At 41.4% G+C, this 14,599-nt stretch overlaps 2 protein-coding genes across 2 annotated transcripts in view; both read left to right on the top strand.

The window, feature by feature from the left end:
* The first annotated feature begins 1,930 nt into the window (after window positions 1-1,930).
* LOC118332292 (inositol polyphosphate 5-phosphatase K) lies at window positions 1,931-10,206 on the top strand. The gene is made up of 12 exons (XM_035667495.1): window positions 1,931-2,637; window positions 4,470-4,577; window positions 4,753-4,861; window positions 4,972-5,088; window positions 5,543-5,718; window positions 6,073-6,184; window positions 6,405-6,514; window positions 6,626-6,836; window positions 6,924-7,061; window positions 7,146-7,211; window positions 7,297-7,401; window positions 8,945-10,206. Exons 1-12 carry the CDS (start codon window positions 1,949-1,951, stop codon window positions 9,413-9,415), a joined length of 2,412 nt encoding a protein of 803 aa, XP_035523388.1. The 5' UTR covers window positions 1,931-1,948; the 3' UTR covers window positions 9,416-10,206.
* Window positions 10,207-11,221: 1,015 nt separating this feature from the next.
* The window catches only part of mat2aa (methionine adenosyltransferase II, alpha a), a 6,275-nt gene continuing 2,897 nt past the window's right edge, over window positions 11,222-14,599 (top strand). Inside the window, exons 1-3 of the mRNA XM_035668308.1 lie at window positions 11,222-11,562; window positions 13,331-13,408; window positions 14,253-14,375. Of these exons, the coding sequence (XP_035524201.1) occupies window positions 11,469-11,562; window positions 13,331-13,408; window positions 14,253-14,375 (295 nt within the window). The 5' untranslated portion in view covers window positions 11,222-11,468. The remainder of the gene's footprint in view (window positions 11,563-13,330; window positions 13,409-14,252; window positions 14,376-14,599) is intronic.

The following is a 14,599-nucleotide window of genomic DNA, read 5'->3' as shown; positions in this document are numbered from 1 at the left end:
GAGAGAGACAGAGAGAGAGAGACGCACTGAGAGGCGCGTGATGGGTCGGTGTACGGCCGGTGTGCAGGAGGTCCAAACGGGATGCTGAACGAAAAAAGTGCACAGCTGCTCCGGCCAACTGCGCTGCGCTTTGGGCAGTGATAAGTAGGATGAGGAATAATAATCAGCTGTTGTATTATAGCACCAACATCAACATGCAAGAGTCCGGACACATCAAGCGTGACCGCCTCCTGTCCTGACAGCCCTGCGGCGCCGTCTGCACCGTGTCCGCGGTACCGACGGGTCCCGTCCTGCAGGCTGGCTGTGCTGGCTGGCTGGGTCGGTCTGTCTCCGGACCAAACATCGGTCGTGATCGCCTGTATGTGACAGCCCTGTCGCGTTGATTGGCGTGCGAGAACCAAACGGAGACCGATGCGCTTTCCCTCTGTGGATTTGTGCGATCACCTTTACGGTTCACCTTGGAAATAAAAAAAATTAAAAATAAATAATCGCATGAAAGGTAAGACCGGTGTGTCCACAGGGTTTATGAGCAGCCGCTGTAGCTCCGTGTTTGTGTTGATGTTTTTTTTTTAATGTGAAATTGCTCTGCTTTGTGCTTTTGGGGTGTTTTTCACGAGTCCAGGCTTTGTGGATAATGGAGCTGTCACTCAGACTTGCAGGCTTATGGACTATGAAATATGAAAAAGGGCCAATTTGTTTTATGGTATTTAAGCTTTTGAAAGTTTTCTACTTTTAATTGAATTGAATACAGACCTGTCTGATCACCATTGTTCAGAGCTTTGCAGGTTACTACCGTGATCACATGAAAGAGGTCCTAATTTCCATATGATGAATTATTAAATAGAGGTGTATCATTTCTGTGTGAGAGGGCACATAAACAAAATGGTGGGAGGCCCTTGTCCTCCTATCACATCCTCCTCCTTGTGACCTACAGTATCTGTTGACATTGTCTGATGTGCTCCATTATCTGCAGCTGTGCTCCAGCTCGTCCCCTCTGACTGACCTGAGTTCAGTTTCTTAAGCAAGAGAGGGAGATCAAATTGTGTTTGAACAGTGAGCAATAAAAGCGCTTCACTCTGTGATACTATCCCATAATGATCACCAACAGTTTTGTCTTTTGCTTTGTAAAAAGGGTCAGGGGCTAATTAACATTGCTCGGCAACAAGGATGTAATCCAGGACAGAGGTCCAAAGTTAGTTCCTCAGCCCACTGGTGGAAAATAACTAAGTATTAACTCAAGTACTGTAATTATGTACAATCTTGAGGCACTTGTCCTTTACACACTTCCATTATGCTGTACGTTTTACTTCTACTTCACCACACTGGAGGCAAGTATTGTATGTTTTACTCCACTACATTTATCTGACAGCTTTAACTACTGGTTACTTTGTAGGTTCAAATTACTAATACAAAATATAATTAATGACTTCTGCTATATTATTATAGAATGATATATAACATAATTTCAATTAGACCGACCTTTCACAGCTGCAACATTAAAGAGGTGCCATCATATGAGTACATCCTTAGTTATAATCCAATGATATATATTTTATTTTGAAACGGGACATTCTGCATATGAAGTGCTTTTTAATTATCATTATTTTTAATACCAACACTTATGAACTTTGACTTACTTCGTACTAAATATTTTTTGTAGTAATGCAATATTTTTGCACTGTGGTATTTTATCTGAGTACTTCTTTATCCACTGCCTCAGCCGAATTGCCTTCTCATGATAACGTCATCAGTGATGCCTGGGGAGCACGATGTAGACAGGTGCTCAGTATAATGTGATGCATTCTCACAGCTTCCCCTCAATGCAGGCAAATAATTTGCTGTTTCACAAGCTGTTTACCCAAGGACTCACTGACTGATGTTCCTTAGTGAAGGCAGCTTCAAGACATGCTGAAGGGCAAAGATGGCAAAACTCACCTGTGTTGTTTTTATGCTTTTTATGCAAGCCACACTATCTTGTTTTCTCAGATTGTTGTGTTATAATTATCCACACACTGCCTGTTGCAGGTTGATGGATCGCATGCAGCAGAAACAAATCAGCACTGAGCCTTTTGGGCCCAAAGTGCAACCCAGTCCCTGTGCATTCATCAGAGCTGGTCCAGGTTTACTGCCGCAGCTCGCAGTCCAGGAACCACCTTTCATTAGCCCATCAGAGGTGCTCAAGAAACAGTCCGGATTGAGCCCCACGCAGGCGGTAGTTGCACCAGTGAAACTGACGGACCAAACACAGTCAGGGCAGCCAAAGTCTGGGTCTGCTCCAGCAACACTGGCAAGCATAAGCCGGCCAAGGCCGACTGTTCTTGGAACTAAACCTGCTCCAAAGACCACCAGAATCTCAGTGAACCCCTCCAAGGAAATACATTTGATTCCAGTTTGCATCCCAGGACCTCAGAGTGCCAACGTCCTGCCGCATTCCCCTACAGAGTCCTCCCTCTCCCCTCACAGCCCACAGAGTCCCCACAGCCCTCAGTCTTACACCAGCCAGCCTTACCTGAGCCCCAACCTTAGCCTCAGCCCCAAACCCAGCCTCAGTCCTCAGCCACAGAGGACCCCCTCACCTGGGAGCTCAACACAGAGCCAAGGGCAGTCCGAGAAGCCAGGGGAGAACAATGACTTCAGGTGAGACAAATAATCACATCTTTATTAAAGATATATATATATATTACTCAGCCTGTGAGATAGTATAAAAGGATTCTTTCTCACCACTGTGAATGTTGTTCCTAGTTACGGCTAAATACAGCTGCAGGAGCAGCGGCTGTAAGAAAGCTGATGTGTGCCAGACCATGTCACATGCATCAAAGCTGCGAATTTCACTAAGAGCTTTGTGAACCCGACAGAGTGACACAGCCACATTTAGCTGGCACACTTCCCAGAGACATACTTTTGTTGTGTTCTTCCTCGCTCATGAGCAACGACTGCCTGTAAAATCTCTGTTTAAACTTTTGTGTTTATATGAAGGAGGAAACATCAACCTAAAAGGCTTCACACAGCAGCATCCTCTGCCAGTCCTACTGTCACACTTAAACACACATTATCATCACATAGATTATATTCTCATAGACTACACTGGTAGATTTGCATGTTTTAGCATACAAAATCATCAATTATGTTTTTCCCTATTTTTTATTTATTTTATGTTATTGCCAGGGTTATATTACTGTTACCAGGTAATAGCTCTGTATCAGGTTTTACTGTTCGTTTGTAATAATTAGCTATGTTGTGTGGATGAGATTATGAAAGCAAACGAGAAAATTTTTAAAAGATACATTTAGTAATTTCTGACATTAAGATGTTGCTTTTCAACAGCCAACACGTAGGTCTTAAATGTCAACGTGTCCTTGAATGCACCGACAGGAAGAGTTTTGAAAACAGTCTGAAATAACACGATGATAGATCCTATTCACAGTGGCCATTTTGACATGAAATAGTAGGGTAAGCACAGGTGTTACAAAAGACGCTAATTAATTAATTTTGTTCCAGCAACGTCGACCAGGGGACAGCTGTTGTGCATGTTGGCTCACTGGAAAGACTGCTGCACTAAATGGAAAAGAGGCTTAATTAGTGTCATTGGTAACACCTGCTATGAAAAAGGTCTATCTTAGAACACTAACAAAAACAAATAAATGTGATTATAGTGAGTATAGATGACTACAGTTATATAACATTTACAATTACTGTACGTTGATTTTCATGTTACAGGCTACTGAAATGAATGGAAACAATCTTAAATCTTATGGTATGCTTTTGAAAAAGTGTGGCAGTAATGTAAATCAATTATTTGTAGTTATTATGCTCAAATATGTCACCAATGTGGTCCTTTAAGTAAATTTTTAACCCTGCAAAGGGCTTGGAAAGAAGTCTATTGCTAAGGCTGTTGTGTCATGTGATGGCATAAATCATGAATTTAATGAGTGATGTAATAATTAATTATTTTATAGATTTATCAATTAAAAGTAAATTAATTGTCAACTATTTTGATAACTGATTAATCATATAAATAATTTTTCAAGCAAAAAGTGACAAATATTTGCTGGTTGCAGCTTCTCAAATATATTCTTGTCTTCTATGATAACAAACTGAGTCATATGTTTGATTGATAAGATTAATTGAGAAAATAAGTAATAGATTGATCAATTATAAAAACAGATGTTAGTTACAGCCCTAATGAGTAGCTTCTGTTGTTTCTGTAATGAAACAATGAGGCTAGTAGTTTAATTTCAGAGGACAGTTTGCTCCATCTTTTTCTCTCTTCCAGAGCACACACACACACCTTAGTCATCATTGAGGTACAAAGAGGGGCTTAATTGTGCTTATCTTTTGTTCTATATACAGCAACTCTAATGAAAGCTTTTCCTTTAGGATTACAGCACAGGTTATGTCATATTTTAGCCTACAGCACATATAGTACATAAATCTAATGCAGCATCTTCACTGTTTCTATCCTCTGAAAGGGTGTACATTGTCACATGGAACGTGGGATCAGCTGTCCCGCCAGATGACATCACTTCTCTGTTCGGACCAAATGTTTCAGATGGGAGCGTTGACATGTTTATCATCGGGTAAGCAAGTATTTCTACCAGGCTCAGCAGTGCCAGAGAGACAGCCGCGAGTGCCCACTCAGTCATCTGTGTTCATTTTGATCCGTCCCCTCCTGTTACCGATCTCTGTGCTTTTTTATTGATGCTTCTTTTTCACTTGTTAATGACAGCTCTCTACTTTTCTGGCACCACACAGACTCCAGGAAGTCAACTCCATGATAAACAAGCGGCTGAAGGATGTTCTTTTTTCAGACCAGTGGAGCGAGCTTTGCATGGACACACTCAGTCCTTTTGGATATGTTTTGGTCAGTATGGAGTTAAAGCTCATATCAGTAGATTTCTTTTACTCCTGTCCCATTATAACATTTAGTTTACTATGCGGATATATAATTGTTCATGTATCTCCTCCATTTAGGTGGCGTCCCAGCGTATGCAGGGAGTGCTGCTGCTGGTTTTCTCTAAATTCTGCCATCTTCCATTCCTCAGAGGTGTGCAGACAGAGAGTACACGCACAGGACTCGGAGGATATTGGGTACGTGCTGCGCATTGAAGTGCGCTCCTCTGACTTCTGCTCTGAGATTTATCACATTGCAAAAAACCGTGGTTAGTTTGTGTCACTGGGGTTCAGGGGACGGGTGTGGGGGTGGGGGTGTTGAAAGGTGGTGTGTGTGCTCCCTCCTGCCAGCAGGCGCATGCATGCGTGGGTGCATATGTCAGTGTGTGACCTTCCCGTGCGTGTTGATGTCAGCATCACCCCTGGCTGCTGCTGGTGCAGTCTCCTTCTCTTTGAGGTCAGTGCAGCAGCAGGCTGTCTGGCTTTCTGGTTCTGTGACTCAGGGGCAGGAAAAAACATCCTGATTTTGTTCCTGAACACGGATATGGTTGATACTGTTTTTTTTTTTATTTGAAATTTGATTTTAAAGACGCTATGCGTAAGAGATCCTCTTCTCACTGTGTCCTCTCTTTGCCCTTTTCCACACTCTAAGGGGAATAAAGGGGGCGTCAGTGCGAGGATGACAATATTTGGCCACCCGGTGTGCTTTCTCAACTGTCACCTGCCAGCTCACATGAGGAACCTGGAGCAGCGGATGGAGGACTTTGAGAGCATCCTGCAGCAGCAGCAGTTTGATGGAGGGACTGCCACCGGTGTACTGGACCATGAGTGGGTGACATCATTTTAACATATGAGTTTAATTCATTCAGCTGAAGATTGACCTCCCTTAAAAAAAAGTTTCACACCATCATTCAGCTGTCATAAAAGAATATGTATAATATCACACATTCAGTTTTAGTTTTTTATTTACGCCAAAATGTTTCAGACCTGATCTGAGCCATAAATTGCAGCAGCAATGATAAATAAATCTTAGCAGGACATGATAAAGCTTAACTATTTGATGTTTTATGTGTCTTAAGTAAAAAAGTAAAACATCCTACCTTTTTTATTTAAATGTCATAATTTAATATTTAATTAAGTAAAAGTGTTGTTGTTTTTTGGTGTATGTTATCTTGTCCCCAGTGTCGTGTTTTGGTTTGGGGATTTAAATTTCCGTATTGAAGACTATGACATCCATGTGGTGAAAAGTGCCATCGACAGCAATAAGCTGCCTCTTCTGTGGGAGCGAGATCAGGTGAGGCACCTTCAGCATTTAAAAACATTTGCCTCGTCATAGAGACAGACTGATTTTTCTGGAAGGCTTCACACCACCTGTTTGTCTCTTGATCACCATCGACGACCAACAGAGGGCGCTGTAGCACAGAGTGAGCAATCATCACCTTCTGTCAGGGTGAATGAAATTCTTTAAAGCCTGTGACCTGCTCTGTTTCTCCCATCATTTGCTCCCTCTACAGCTCAACATGGCTAAAAACACAGAGTCCATCCTGGAAGGCTTCAATGAGGGACCACTCAAATTCCCACCTACTTATAAGTTTGATGTGGGCACTCATACGTACGACACCAGGTTCGTCCTGTCGCCTCCTTCCCAAACTTACTCAACCAGATTGTATTTTTCTAGAGACTGAGGCTCAGACCTGCTGTGATGGTCTGTCCCTCTTTGCTTCTCTTCCGTCAGTGCTAAGAAGAGGAAACCTGCCTGGACGGATCGCATCCTCTGGCGTCTTCGCCGTACTGGCTCCCCAGTTCCTTCCCACAATGCGGCGCTGCAGCGGGGTCTGACCTCGTGGTTGGGTGGTGCCACTAAAGTGACACAGCGTGTGTACCGAAGTCACATGGGCTACACCATCAGTGACCACAAGCCTGTTTCTGCTGTGTTTTCACTGCATGTGAGAGAATATTTCACACATCTCCTCAAATGCACTGTAAATGTATGGTTTATGTTTTATTTAACTGTCTGTGCTCTTTTTGTCTAGTTCCCCTTCAAGGTGGACATGCCCCTGGTGGTGCTGCAGGTAAACAAGGAGTGGTGTAAAGTCTCAGATGCTACAGTCAGATTAGCTTTTGCATCAACTTATCAGCGCAGCTCATGGGACTGGGTAGCGATATATAAGGTAATTGTTTTTGCTCAAAAGCTCCAGATAAATTCTTACAATGTGAAGTGTCAGAGTTGGATACCATCTGTTACTTCTGCACAGATCGGATTCAGACATCATAAAGATTACCAGGCATACATATGGGCCAAGGGAGAGCATTTGACTCAGGTGTGTGCGATACTCAAATTCACACATTTATTTTGCGCCACAGCTGAACTTAGGGTTAATTTCTCTCCGTTTCTCTCTTCACCAGGTGACATTTTCAGAGGAGGATATGCCAAGAGATGATTGTGAATACATGCTGGGTTACTACAGCAACAATATGAACAGTATTGTTGGATTGTCAACACCAATTCAGGTAAGAAAAGTCAGTCAAGACAAAAAGAAACCACCTCACTGCTTCATTCGTAAATGGATAGGCACATATATACATGGCCAAAAGTATGTGGACATGCAAACATTACAGTCCTATGTGACTGAAGTACTTGCCCATCAATATGCTGCTACAACAACCTCCACTCTTCTGGGAAAGATTTTCACAAGGTTCTTGGAGTTAGGCTGACTTGCACTCGACATTCCTGTTCATCCCGAAGGTATTGGATGGGGTAGAGGTCAGGGGTCAGTCCAGGCCATTCCTGTCCTGCTACACCAAACTGGAAAAAACAATTCTTTATGGAACTGGTTTTTCTACACAGAACCATTGTCATGTTAAAACAGGAGAGGAAACTTCAGTTTGAAGAAGTTTCCTTCAAACTTCAAAGTTGGAATCACACTACAGGGGTGAGAACCAGAGGGACGTACAACTTTACAACTTTATAGGGAAGCCAAAAGAAAAAGTGACCATACTTTGTCCCCACATGCATCAATGAGCCTCAGCCGCCCATGACCCTGTCTCCGGTTCACCACTTTTCCTTCTTTGGATCATTTTGATAGGTACTGACCACTTCAGACCGGGAACACCACAGAAGAGCTGCAGTTTTGGAGATGCTCTGACCCAGTTGTCTAGCCATCACAATTTTGCCCTTTTCAAAGTCTCTCAGATCCTCACGCTGCCCATTTTTCCTGCTTCTAACATATCAACTTGAGGATAACATTTTCACTTGCTGCCTAATAAATCCCACCCACTGACACCTGTCAGCTGACATTTCAACTGTCAGTGCTCATAATGCTAATCAGTGTATATATGTATAATTTTTGCCCCAAATGCCACTTATGCCCCTTTGGCTCTTGCTACTGGTGGAAGTTCATCTAGTCAGATACTGTGCTTAAGTGCCATTTTTGAGATACTTTGACATAACATAGAATAGATACCTTATTGGGAAATCAGCAGCTGTTTTGATAATCATTTTTAAAAGCTAAACTTATCTGATTACAGCTTCTAAAATCTAAATATTTTATGACTTATAATAGTAAACTTTTATCTGAGTGAATAATATCTGCATTTCTGTGTTTTGGTCAGACAAAACAAGACATATGATTGTCAATTTGAGTTTCGGGAAATTATGATGGACAGTTTTTCAATATTTTCTGGTATTTATAGACTAAACAATTAATAGATTGATCAAGAAAATAATGGCCAGATTATTTGTTTTTTGAAATTCTTTTTTTATTGGGTTGTACTGTATGTATGTATGCACCAATGACATTAATTCTGTTATATAACACTGACAGGGGTCATTCTGTTGCACAATTAGTAGTTTTGATCCATTTTGCTGATGATATTTTTAGTTTATAAAATTCTGAGTGTAAGACTTGTACTTGTATTTGAGTATTTCTATTGCTTCTTTTAACTTAAGTAAATGATATGGACAGGTTTTCCCACATACTTTTGGTCATATATTTTCCTTTTTAGCAACCTCGCTCATGCAGTTATCTTCTCTTGAATCCTCCATCCTAAACAGATCAAGATTCCAGTGCACAGCCCCACCGCGCATCGCTCCGACAGCTCAGATGTTAGCTCAGAAGACGACAGCACTCTGGTTCTGCTGGCTCCAAGCTCCCGCAGCCCGAGCCCTAAAACTGGCAAACACCACCATCGCCACCGTCGTAGCCGCAGCCCGGCTGTCCCTGCTCTTTCCTCCAACTCCCTCCCCTCCCTGCAGGGCCTCAGCCTCTGTCCTCGCTCCAAAGAAGGTCAGGCGCGCAGCCGCTCACCCTGCTCTGCTGCTAAGAAGGAGCGATTGGTCTCCCCTGAAACTGTGCACTCTCCCTCCATCAGCCCGCTCAGTCCCCGCAGTCCTGTGTCTCCAGGTGGTGGGGTGACCGCACCAGAGGCCCTGATTGCTGCCATCTTAGGTGAACACAGACCAGCTCAGGTTAGCCCCACGGGGGTCAAACAGACAGGAAAGACAGGGGAAACAAACACTGCATAAAACATAAACATCAGTTGTTATAAGGAAGTACTGTACAAGGAGAACGATGGCAATATCCATGCATTCAGAGTCTGATCTGATTTTACAAAGTCTCTGTGCTCGTAGAAGCAGCACATTTAATGACTCCTAACGTAGTTTGCAAACATTCCGCATTGTAGCCCTGCAGCTCTCTGTTTCTGAATCTACCATCATCTCATACACTATGTGTATCTTGGAGTCAAAGATGTGTCCAGACTCCCGATGACAAGTGCTTTAATAGACTCATGAGCTATATCATACGTAAAACATACATATTGAATGTGAAACCAAAGTCAGAGTAAACCTGTGATGGATGTGAGCAGTGGTTATTGAATATAGCAATATGGATCCATGTGAACAGTCTCATATCAAAGTAAGGACCCTGGACCAGAAGTATTGATGGTGTCATAGTTCACAATACTGTGAGAGAGTGTGTGTGTGTGTGTTTTTGTGTGTGTGTGTAGGTCTATGTGTTAACACGTAAATTAAATGTGTGCATTTTGGACCAGATGATGGTTTAACATTTTAACTCTATAGTTCTTGGTCTGTATTCATAAAATGAATTTAATGTATCCAAGAAATAGAGATAGAGCATTTCATCACCTCAGCCAATCTGAAATGTACATGTGCACCATGTGACTTGAACAGTAATCATGCTCTTTTTCTTAGCAGCTTTGTGAATACAGCCCCTGTTCTATAGAGGTCAGTGAGTGGATGTTTAGGCTAACGTGTTTGTTTTGCTTTTAAGAAAAACAGTGTCATGTAATTGTGTGAGTGTGCAAATAAAACCAGAACAAACAAAATACTGTTTATTGGACAAACATTACTTCAAATTGTGATGAAGAAGTTTATTTTGTGGACTCAAGTCACATAATGAACACATAATGAGTGAGGTATGACTTTGATACAGGGCAGAAATCCTACAAAACAACAAAACAAATGTCAGTCTCTTGGAAAATACAATTAGTTAAGACAAAGAAGATCTTGAGGATAAGTGTGCACAGCTTATGGTTCGCCCTGAACTTTATAATTAAGATAATCACTCTCTGGATTAGCGAGGGGGTCTAAAACCAAAGAGAGACACCAGGGTGAAGAGACAAGACAAGCTGCAGTATGTTTTACCTGATGGAAAACTGCATACATATATGCACTCATAAAGGTTCTCAGATTAGGGAAAGGTGATTCTACGTCTCTAGAAACCCCTTAAATAAGTATAATACATTAATCTCTTCAGGCCTTTTAAAATCCTTGAAATAAGTCAAATACTGAATACTTTCTCCTTCTCATTCTGTTGCATTTAGGACATAACTTCTTACTGCACTCTATATCTATTCTGTTTGTATTTGATGTCATTGTATGTATTTCATTTTATCTAACTGCTCAAATCTCATTTCATTCTGTCTTTTCATTGCCTATCGCTAATGGCCGATGCTGTTCTTTGCCTATGTAAAACCCTTAAAGTGTGCCTGTGTTTGCTGCCTGGCTGAGTGAAATAGTACTTCATACTTTCACTGTTTCATGTTTGTAAAGAATCTTAAATTGTGAACCATTTAACTTCAATCCAAAAGGAAATATTTAAGGCCTTAACCTGTGATGATGAGTCCCAGATATAGACACTGCTTTACACTGAGGGCTCACAAGCCCAGATGAAGGTTAACAACCACTTTCCAATGTAAAAACCACTGAAGATGAAGTTTATCTAACATTTAACCCAATGATTTATCCTCAGGGACTTTGGTTGATCTTAATTAGAGCACGCCCCCCTCTGCACCACGTGGTCTGTGCTCTTCAACAACATTGGCTGCAGAGAAATGACTTGTCCTGTGTGAAGAAGTTGTTTAGCCTCATAAATACAGCCGTCCGAGCATCTCTCAACACTTCCCCCGGTGGGCCGAGACCTGAAGCAGCGTGGACACCTCAGTGTGTGAGCAGGAGCCCGAGCTAAAGCCTGTAAATAACCCCTGACCCCGCTGCTCAAACTCTATCCGAGCAGCTTACATCAGCTTGTTAGCTAACAGTGTGTTTAACAGGCAAAATGAACGGCCATCTGAACGGTTTCCATAACAGCTCGCTCATTGATGAAGACTGCTTCCTCTTCACGTCGGAGTCAGTCGGAGAGGGTCACCCCGGTGAGTTTGAACTTGTGACTCTCTGATTATAATAATTAGCCTGTAGCATCCTGTTAGCCTCTCTAACAAGGTCATGTGGTCTGCTGCTGTTGTTGTGTGTCAGCTGGTCCTCTCAGTGCCGGTTCATCCTCTCTGCAGCTTCAACACAATTAAAAAAAAAAACGGACTCCGTGATACACACATGTCCTTGCTACATTTAGTTCAGACAACCCGCACCCCCTGAACAATGACAGCAGACTATTTAAAGGCTGTTTAATACAGTTTTATGGCGCGGCTGCATGCTAACAACACGGTGGCTAGCTGCAGAAGCTAACAGGACCCTATTAGGACTGTTGGCGGCTGTCAATCAAATGTGGCTGCACATGGTTGAGTATGTTTTATTACACAACAACTATTAAAACTGCTAACGCGTAAGATTTATATATATATGTATATTGTTTTATTTACATTTATTTATTTAATTTAAGTCGGACGGTGTTGCATCATTACAGAAACTACATGTGACATCTGCAGGAACATCTGGTTTGTTATTGCCTGGTCAAAATGTCCTCATTGCTCCATAGACTGTGTACATATGATTGTACATGAGATTGTTTTAATGTATTTGTATTACTGTTTGTATTACTGTAGCTGTATTAAGCTGAAAATAGCTACCAAATGTACCATAAGTGAGGAAAAAAGTCTCCAAAATGGCCATAAAAACAAAACTAAAAGTAGGTTTTAGTGCATGGTTATTGATTAGATGAGATTAGAAGTACATGTACTAGATAACGAAACGCAGTTAACCATCTAACCAGAAGTGCAAAGCAGTAACGTGCATATGTACAGGGATATATTTAAAAAAACAAATGGTATTAGACTGTATTAGTTTTGAGCAAGATGTAACTAATAAGCTTCTTACATCTGTAACACTCAAACATTTGAATTGCATAACTTTTCTGCTGTTTGTAGGACATTACGCTGCAGTTGTCCGTCGTCTTTGGGGGCAGTGGGGGAAGCTCCATTACAACAGATAATAGGCTTACCAGCAGTCCTAATTATAGGTACTGCAGGGGCTGCTGCTCTACTGTGGGTGTAGTCACATCCACATACGTTAAAGCTGCAGGACACTAGAAGCACCTACATACTTCTCTACCACTGTCTTTCTTGACACTTTACATTATGACCATCCAAACAGCTTAGGCCGTCCTTGCAGTGCTTTTGAAGGGAATAACTGCAGTATATTTCAGAGAGGGATGTGGATACTACTACTACTACTACTACTAGCTCTTGAACTAAGAGACGAAGTCTGAAGTTATCACAGTTATCAGGTTAATATCCTCTTTATTTATACATCATTAATCATTGGCCCTGTAGGGGCCCATGAGGTGAAAGAACCTGTTGGTTGAGTGTTTTAGTTTCAGTCAAACTGCAGAAGGTGCCAGAAAAGGTTAAAAGAAGATTGAAACTGACGTCTCTCTCTAATGTTTAATCTAACAAGCGTTTTAACACCACCACATCGTCTTAGTGAAAACAGTGAAACAGTGGTTTTAGCACTATAATCTGTGTTTTAAAACACCTGCAATTAAAACCACTGCTCTGTTTAATAAGCATGAGCATGCACCACATATGTGACCAGGATAAATATGCTGTGGAATTAATCTTACAATATGTTTTCATCTATCTCTCTATGTTCTCTCTGATATAAACTAAACTGAGGCATTGCCATTTAGTGTTTTTATGTGTGTATGTGTGTAAAAGTGCTGAATATACTGTTACTGTTTTACAGATAAGATTTGTGACCAAATCAGTGATGCTGTGTTGGATGCACACCTCACACAAGACCCTGATGCCAAAGTAGCATGTGGTAAGTCATTTACAGAGTATTAATTCACCCAATCATGTTGCTTATTTTCCCTTTTTTTGCTTCCTCTATTGAGGAATGTTTTCTGATGTATCTTTTATAATAGCCCTGTTTCAACCAAATTTTACCAGAAACTAAGGAGCCCCTGGAACTAAACTCGGGGCCTAAATCAGGAACTCCTTACTCGTTTTTATAGTATTCTCTGGTTTCATGAAGAGACATTTTGAAGTGACGATGAGGTACTTACCTGAATATACTTGAGATGCAGGTGGAGAAAGCTGAAAAAGCTTTCAGGTTTCAGGTTGCTTGTAATTACAGTTCTTCAGTGGACTGGATGTTTAAATAGCACATTGGCAGCATTTGCTGTTTTTTTGTGTTATTTAACAGAGAATACATGTTTGTCAAACCAGTTTCACTTGAGCAATTAAGCGAAGGTAATTATTTTATTAGGTTTCACTGTGACGTAGAATTATTGGCACACATTTTGGCAATTTGAATCGGCCCAACAAAACAAAGGGCCATCTGCCGCAGATTAATTTGTCGTATCATCTAAAAGGGGGATGGGGCTAACGGTTCATGTCCTACATTAAGGCCTAAAGTTTTATATGGTTGCTTTAGATGTTGATAATAAAGCTGCAATAAATAGTCAATTAGTAGATCAAAAGAAAATTAATTACCTACTACTCTGATAATTGATTTTAAGTTTAAGTCATTGTCGGGATGCCCTGATGGCTCACCTGGTGGAGTTGGCGCCCCATGTACCAAGGGTTAATTCTCTCGTTCACCTCCTTATTCCAGTTGTTGTTACTACTCTCATCCATCACACTGCATGTCATTGTGTCCTCAGAGACTGTTGCTAAGACGGGGATGATCCTGCTGGCGGGAGAGATCACCTCTAGGGCCCACGTTGACTACCAGAAGGTTGTCAGGGATACGGTCAAACACATAGGCTATGATGACTCCTCCAAAGGTACAGTGGTGAAAGTTTGTAGCTGTGAGTTTACTTCTGTTTGAGATTCATGCAGTTAAAGCCCCTGTCTTGGTAACAAACGTATTATTCAGTAATAATTAAGATTTACACTCAGGATTGTATCAAATCATCAGTTCTGTAGACTGTGAAGAGTACCAGAGTAGTGGTAGCAGTATCAGAATGTATAGTGAGAATTATATTGTATAGTGAGCTCAAAATATCTC

Source organism: Morone saxatilis, unplaced genomic scaffold, assembly GCF_004916995.1.
Source record: "Morone saxatilis isolate NCDOM2014 unplaced genomic scaffold, NCSU_SB_2.0 Contig21, whole genome shotgun sequence".
Classification (NCBI taxonomy): domain Eukaryota; kingdom Metazoa; phylum Chordata; class Actinopteri; family Moronidae; genus Morone; species Morone saxatilis.
Note: the sequence above shows the minus strand (reverse complement) of the source record. Positions and strands in the feature narration are given on the sequence as shown.

Bases quoted from the DNA above. Each gene is read 5' to 3' on its own strand.
- LOC118332292 (XM_035667495.1), top strand. From the start codon at position 1,949: ATGCTTTTTATGCAAGCCACACTATCTTGTTTTCTCAGATTGTTGTGT. The intron at 5,719-6,072 runs GTGGGTGACATC...TCTTGTCCCCAG, and splicing joins ACCGGTGTACTGGACCATGA to TGTCGTGTTTTGGTTTGGGG. The intron at 6,837-6,923 runs GTGAGAGAATAT...CTTTTTGTCTAG, and splicing joins CTGCTGTGTTTTCACTGCAT to TTCCCCTTCAAGGTGGACAT.